Here is a 7,897-nt window from a genome sequence, read left to right on the forward strand (position 1 = left end):
TTGCATTAGCAGAAACAAAAACTAGTCCTGTTTGGAAAGGCAGATCAGCTCTGAAAAAGAGCTGCTGTGAAAAGATCTGTGATTGGTAAAAAAAAGATCAGATTTGGGCTGCCTGTCTAAACGCAGCCTATATGGTCCCACTATCTGTGTTGCTGCTGGTTCACTCACTCACACACTCCCTCTCTAACACACACACACTAAAGCTTTAACTTAGCCCTTGGGCTCAGGGCTGACTATGGGAACACAGAGCCTGGCATTGTGCTGCTATTCGGGACGCTTTAGTCACACGGACCCCCTCATTGAGCGGATCAGACCTGGTTTAAGAGATTACTCCTGCTCCACCATTGCATCAGTGCGAAACGTGCATCCGTGACATTTTGGGGGAAAGGGGCTCACTACCGAATATCCTTCATCTGCTTTATACTGTAACACCCATGGCTACCTCAACATGTAACTCTTGGTTACTTCCTACGTCACTCATTATTTCACCATCACTGGTTATATTCCTCACCTACTTCCCACATGTACTCATTTCATTGTTCCTCAATGTTTCCCGTGCTACGAACTAAAGACCACACCTAACACCTAGTATTTGTATATTTCTCTCTGCATAGCTGAATCACTCAATTAATCTTACTCCTTAGTTCAATCACCCTTTCACTTTTTCTAACCCTCATTCTATTCTGATTAAATGGGGGACTTTTGTACCTGTATGTACCTATGTAACAAACCTTACATTAAACTCGTCTCCATTCTATAGGGTTAACATTGTTTGTAGCCACATGCACCACAATGCTACTATACTATGTTATATAGCACGGGCACAGCATTTTAATCCTTTATAGTACATAAGAACATATGTATTTGAAAACGAACCTGATAACACCTGGATAATAGAACTCGTGGCTAATTTGGGCTCTGTGTTTACTGATAAGAATAGACCTTACTCCACATTCTAATGCATGGGGGTGGGGTCCAGTAGTCATTGGGTGGTGGAGAAGAAGGTATCATGATATATCAAAAAAAGGTTTAGACAATCTGGGCTAGTCCCATTGACATGTCCTCGCATTGCACTTCATTGTCAGTGATACAATATTATAAAAACTCTTGCTTTATACACTTTACCTGGCTGCACACATGGTGGCAGCGGGGGGGGACCTGGTCCTATACAGCAAAGACAGACCTCCCACTCATATGCATGGTCATACACGTGAAGGGTTAGATTGCCTTCAACACCGGGTCTGAACCTCCCCTTCTCGAGGGGTCTGTTCATGTTGCAGGCCACAGAGAGAGTATTAACAACCACTACTTTTCACTTGTTCCAAGAAGCGTTGGAATGCAATCAACTTCCTTCCCTACTAAATGCCTCCCCCTTTTCACCTCCCACCCCCCCCCAAACCACCTCTAACCTAAAAGTGTATCCCTACCATTACATCTCACCTCACAGCAACCCCTACCGTCACCCACGTCACTCTAGCCCACCCTAACCCCACCTCTTCTTCGATTGGCTCAGCATCATTGCCCTCTTCTGTCCTTCCCTCCTTTCCATTTTATGCTGATTATCAGAGAAATCTGATGGGCGTAATCCAGTGTGACGACACCAATCCTGACGCTACAAATGGTAGGGCCTGGCCGTCCTGCTCCACACAGACTCTCGACAGCGCCCAGCTTCCTCCCTCCCCAGGTAAGGCTCGATCTCCCCGATCCGGAAGCCTCCGATGTGGGGTACCCACTGTGACCCATCTCCCTCACACCCAGGGGGTGGTGCATTCCAAATCCTGCTGGGGGTTTGGCAGTTCTGATGGACCCAGTGGAGTGTTGCTGGATTGGAGCCCAAATTAGGAAGTTTCTTTGCTCAGGAGGAAGGAGTGAAAAATGATTGGTATTTCATGACATATTACTCCCATGTCCTTGTATGCTGGTTTCGTTGTTGAACGCTGCGGGGTTAAATCTGCTAAACACGAGAGATTTGAATACTTTGTGGTTCATAGACCATATCTCAAATGTGGACAGGCGGAATGTTTCAGCTTCCTTCTTGTGCCTAGCGGAGGACTTAAGAACCCATTGCCCGTAGCTCTGAATAGCAATGGAGTCCAGTGCTTTCGCAGAGCTCTCTAGCTGACTCAAGACAGAAGTTTGAGGGAAGCTTTGATGGTTGCTCCGATGATCTGAATGCACTATGGGATCAGTTGTACAGTTTCTCCGAATTGAGTGGCTGACCCACGCCTGACCCTGTCCATACAACTGTGCTATTGTGTCAGTGATATCATGATTGAGTCTGGTGTTTTTATTTGATACATCCTGCTATATAAGAGAATACACAGAATCAGACATTTTGTTAATTCAGATAACGGACAAATAAGGCACACAATCTGAAGCGTTACAAATGCTGGTGGGTTAAGATGGAGTGAGTTTAAACCTGGAGTACAATACGTGAATTGTTTATTTTGATGTTTTCCTGGAATCCAATCAATTCTCCAATTGTGAATAATTAAATGCCTCTTATTTTCCAGTGGGTACAAAGCTGCTCTAAACAACTAAAGAAATGGCTGTCGTCGTAAGTACCTCTAAGCTCCTCTCTTTGTATGCAACAGGCTTAGATGCTGCACTGTAATTACTCAAGCCATTCAGTGGTGTTTGTATCGCAGATCAATGGTCAAACGTAACAAGTCTGGGGAACGACGAATGTAGCGACATTGAGCTTGAGAGTCAGTTTTGAGAAATGTTATTTTTCACCCAGTGATGAGCAGAAAACAGAGTGCATCATCGTGTTCCTTCGGAGGATGCAATCCACAATAGATAGGCTTATTGTGTCATCATGTTCTTCCATCACTTCCCATAGTAGGGTTACTCAAACAGCAGAAATAGAATGACACTCAATATGGCCGCCAGACAGTCCACCCATCAGGGAACGTTGACTCAAACGTCATAACTTCCTGTGCCATGGACAATGTCAGCTCAACATTTCTCAGGCACATTAGCGCTGGATGCTGTCAATTGCTAGCATTAACCTCTAAGCAGATCTCAGCCCAGGTTAACCAGGCTTTACTGTGCTCATGTGAGGGAGATTAACTCATGCTAATACTAAAGCCCATTGATAGAGGCCTCCTTTTGGATTGTAGATTGGCGTACGCCCTGGATTAAACCTCATTCGTAAGGTAGCTATTTGGTAGTCTTGCGAGCAAATGGAGTTTTTGTTGGCAAGTCATGGTTGTGAGGTCATCCACCCCTCTTCTCCCCAGAGTGGAACGTTCCGCATGGTGTCGGAAGAAGAGCAGGCTCTCAGGGCCAAGCTGGAGCGCCTCACGGTCAAGGACCACGGTCCCGTGTTCGGACCCTGCGCCAAACTGCCTGACCACACCGTGCAGAAGGTCTGCGGTCACTTGCTCACACTGTAAATTCACTTCACATCATAAGCCCTACCATAAACTCAAGTGCAACCACAAATCATGTGTCGAGTTCAACTGGAGTCCAGACTACCTGTACAAACGCTCTCTGGTCTCAAAAACAAGAACACTTAATTGTATCTTAAATTTCCCCAAAAGAGCTATTTCTTTGCAAAGGCAAATTACAAGGACAAGCATGACATCATACTGTGTAGATGCCACACATAGCACAATCATCTGGAAAAAAAATATAGCTGCTCTTCAGTTCTGAGGTTGTAGACCTCATCTGAGTTTGACTGACTGATGCTTTGATGGTTCCCTACAGGCCAAGGATGAGCTGAACGAGACAGACGAAAAGCGGGCGTTGGCAGTCAAGGAGCTGAGGGGAATCATCAAGGAGAAGGCAGAGGCTGAGGACGACCTGGCCAAAGGGGTGCTGGAAACCTTTGGAGAGAAGCCCGACGGCATGCTGGTCCGCTTCATTCGAGCCAGGAAATACGACGTGCCCCGAGCCTTCGACCTAATGAAGGGTGGGTCCCCACAAACTACTGTACTGTATGTCAGTGAAGTTTAGTGAGCACGTTTTCGGTCTATTTCATTGAAGCTGATGTCATGTGTTATAAATGCTTTATCTTAAAAGGACAGGCAGCTATAGCCTGGTCCCAAATCTGTTGCTGTATAGCTAAGTACTGTTGGAGTTGGCAAGAGAGCACGAATAGATTTGGGACCAGGCTAAGGAATCCATGCTATTGTGCACATGATCATTCTAAACAGTGGATTTGGAACGAAATGTTAAACCTAACCAAACAACATAAGCGTCTGTTGAAGTTCCTTTATGCTTAACTCCTAACTTGGCCTGACTATATCTGATCTTGATGATCCTGTGTCTGCGTTCAGGATACGTGCGCTTCAGGAGGGATTACCCGGAGTTGTTCGAAAACCTGACCCCGGAGGCTGTCCGCAGCACCATCGAGGCCGGCTACCCAGGCATCCTGTCCAGCAGAGACAAGTACGGCCGCATCGTTCTGCTCTTCAACATCGAGAACTGGGATTACGAAGAGATCACCTTCGATGAGGTGACTACCGGGGACCTGGGTCCCCACAATGCACACATTTGAGATACATTGGGGGCGGCAGGTAGCTTAGTGGTTAGAGCGTTGGGCAAGTATCCGAAAAGTTGCTGGATCGAATCCCCGAGCCGACAAGGCAACAAGTCATTGTAAATAAGAATTTGTTCTTAATTTACTTGCCTAGTTAAATAAATAAAAATCTAAACATTGGTGGTCCCCGCACGGCACTAAAAACATGACAGGACCAACATTTTCATAGATATACAGTAATGGTTGTCAAATGGGAGTTATTGAACATTGAAATCATCCCATGATAATAATAATTTGAATTGGCTCATGAGATCTGTGGTTATCAAGGGCTTCTGTCACACTCAACATGGGAAAAGAATGTGCTCAAAATCTGAAAAAATAAATAAATACAAATCTGTGTACAGGTAAAAAGGTTGCTTGGAACCAAAAATAAATCATGTAAAAATACAAAAAAAGGGCCAGCACTCACTTGATTACGATTTGCAATAATAGATGCTTAGTTTTAATTCTCTTTCATAGCAATATTACTTAATAGACCACACACTGGCCGTAACGTATGCCAGTGTGGTCAGTCTATTGAGTCATGTTGCTATGAGAGAGAATTAAAAACAAAGCTCCTACTATTGATAATCATAATCAAGTGAGTGCTGGCCCTTTTTCCCATTCCTCGTCATGTTGACAACAGAAGTGTCAACGGGTGTGTGCTTCAAACGTGTGTGTGTGTGTGTGTGTCTGCGCACATTTGACTATGTGTGTATGTGTGTGCTCATCAGATCTTGCGTGCCTACTGTGTAATCCTGGAGAGCCTGCTGGAGAACGAGGAGACTCAGATCAACGGTTTCTGCATCATTGAGAACTTCAAGGGCTTCACCATGCAGCAGGCCTCAGGCATCAAACCCACTGAGCTCAAGAAGATGGTGGACATGTTGCAGGTCACTTTCACACACATTCCAAAGGAATAGTAAACAGCACATTACCTTATGATACAAAATAATGGATTTCAAAATATATAATTTTCGGGTTATCGTCCCGGCTCTAATGCGCTGAACTTTGTTGTAGCGCAACAATTATAGTTTTCCTTTCCGTTACTCGTATGAGGATGATTATTTATGGTCATAGTGGTGGTGAGATCTGTAATGAATTGAACCGCTGTTCCTCTTGTGTGTATCAGGACTCCTTCCCTGCCCGTTTCAAGGCTGTCCACTTCATCCACCAACCCTGGTACTTCACCACCACCTACAACGTGGTCAAGCCCCTCATGAAGGGCAAGCTGCTGGAGAGAGTGAGTGAAGCAGGCCCTGTGAAAGAACACGGAAGAATGCATTTTAAAATTGAGCCTTTTTATAGTGAGAGGTTGGTGGGAAAGTAGTGGGCAAAAACTTGGGATTTTAAAAAAATGGGGAAAATGTCTGAAGTAACATGATAAAAAACAACAAGTAAGGAAGGTAAATCCGTTCTTAAATCGACATGTAATATACAGGTAACAGTAAATACAATAATGAAAAACACTCAGTGGACAGTTTATTAGGTACACCACCCAGTTCACAAAAATTGTTAGCTCCTACAGACTGAGTCACGTGGACGTGGTTTGCTATATAAAGCAGGCATCCAGTCATTCAGTTACCGTTCGATTGAATGTTGGGCAAAACGAGTGGCCTATGCGACTTTGAGCATACGATCATCAGTGGCAGGTGTGCCGGTTCCAGTATCTCAGAAACAGGCGGCCTCGTGGACGTTTAACGCAAGACAGTGTCTAGTGTTGACAGAGAATGGTGCGACACACAAAAAACATCCAGTCAGCGGTAGTCCTGTGGGCGAAAACAGCTCGTTGATGAAAGAGGTCGACGGAGAACGGCAAGAATCGTGCAAGCTAACAGGTGGACTACAAACAGGTAAACAACAGCGCAGTACAACAGTGGTGTGCAGAACGGCGTCTCGGAATTCACAACTCGCCGGTCCTCGTCACGGATGGGCTACTGCAGCAGAAGACCACACCGGGTTCCACTCCAATCAGCTAAAAACAAGTAGTAGTGGCTCCAGTGGGCACGCAATCACCAACACTGGACAATTGAAGAGTGGGAAAAACATTTCCTGGTCAGACTAATCCTGGTTCCTGTTGAGTCATGTTGATGGCAGAGTACGGATTTGGCGTAGGCAGCATGAGTCCATGGACCCATTCTGCCTGGTGTCAAATGGTACAGGTTGGTGGCGGTGGTGTACTGGTGTGGGGAATGTTTTCCTGGCACAAGTTCAGTCCCTTGATACCAAATGACCAACGTTTCCATGCCACTAAGAATTCAAGTTGTCCTGTAGGCAGGGGGGGGGGTCTGACCCGGTACTAGATGGGTGTACCTAATAAGCTAGCCACTGAGTGTATATGGTGAGAATATTTTAGTTAATAGGTTTGTCTGTCTACCAAATCAGGTGTTTGTCCACGGAGACGAGCTGGACAACTACTACAAGGAGTTTGACGCGGACATCCTGCCCTCCGAGTTCGACGGCAAGAACTCCAAGTACGACGGCAAAGCCATAGCAGCCAAGCTGTTCGACTGAACACCCCTCTTCCCCATCTAGACACACACATCGCCAGACAGACTCTGGAGAAAGAAAAAAAATGAAATAAAAAGCATAAGTGTGGCTTTAGAAAACTGTGTGAAAAAAGGGGTGTGGCTTTGTTTTCCAGCGGTTTTGAAGTATTAATACACCTTACAAAAGCACTCCCAACAGCACAGAGACTATACATGCCTGGCTCAGGCCTTATGTTGGGTTACTTAACAGCCCTAACCATCGAGCTTTTCTCTGTGCTGTGGGGATGTGCTTTGTGTTAACCCCATCTCTGACCCAGACAGCTAGTACTAGTTAAACCTGGCAGGATCCAGTTTGCTCTATCCACCTCACGGTGATAGAAGGCCAGGAATCCAAAAAGTCCCTGTCTCCATTTGTTTGTGCTTGGAGAAGAACGAGCGGTTTAATTCTCTGAATTGCTGCAGAGGCATGAGCACGTCACCACTGTGTGTACAATAAACTGTATATAATTAAAGATGACAAATCGGTTCACCTTGGCTTGTAGAATCTTTGGAAAACACAAAACATAGGTTAGCAAGGAATACACAATAAATGCAGAGAAATCTACAACAAAATAATATATTTCAAGGATACAAGTTCAACGTCCCCCCCCCCATAAATGTATTGCGTTTTGCACACCCTTATCGGAACCAAAACACACACGATTACTTTATACATCACGCCAAGTTGTGATTCTACATTATAATGACTGAACAGCATTGTACATCTATAGGGGTTGTAAACAAAATAAAAGGCAAACAAAGGATGCATTCCATAGGGAAAAATAGTGGAAGTTATGACATGACCTTAGTTCTCTCTGCAAGGCTCCGAGTACAGCAACTCTTC

At 45.1% G+C, this 7,897-nt stretch overlaps 1 protein-coding gene across 1 annotated transcript; it reads left to right on the top strand.

Annotated features, from left to right (window-relative positions):
• The first annotated feature begins 1,651 nt into the window (after positions 1-1,651).
• Positions 1,652-7,653, top strand: LOC129862799 (retinaldehyde-binding protein 1-like). The gene is made up of 8 exons (XM_055934782.1): positions 1,652-1,684; positions 2,514-2,557; positions 3,243-3,371; positions 3,712-3,916; positions 4,284-4,462; positions 5,260-5,418; positions 5,658-5,768; positions 6,911-7,653. Exons 2-8 carry the CDS (start codon positions 2,546-2,548, stop codon positions 7,037-7,039), a joined length of 924 nt encoding a protein of 307 aa, XP_055790757.1. The 5' UTR covers positions 1,652-1,684; positions 2,514-2,545; the 3' UTR covers positions 7,040-7,653.
• Positions 7,654-7,897: the final 244 nt, after the last annotated feature.

This window comes from Salvelinus fontinalis, chromosome 9 (genome assembly GCF_029448725.1).
Source record: "Salvelinus fontinalis isolate EN_2023a chromosome 9, ASM2944872v1, whole genome shotgun sequence".
Lineage (NCBI taxonomy): Eukaryota > Metazoa > Chordata > Actinopteri > Salmoniformes > Salmonidae > Salvelinus > Salvelinus fontinalis.

Excerpts from the sequence above, each read along its gene's own strand:
- LOC129862799 (XM_055934782.1), top strand. Across the intron at positions 3,372-3,711 it reads CTGACCACACCGTGCAGAAG|GCCAAGGATGAGCTGAACGA; the intron begins GTCTGCGGTCAC and ends GGTTCCCTACAG. Across the intron at positions 5,419-5,657 it reads AGATGGTGGACATGTTGCAG|GACTCCTTCCCTGCCCGTTT; the intron begins GTCACTTTCACA and ends TGTGTGTATCAG.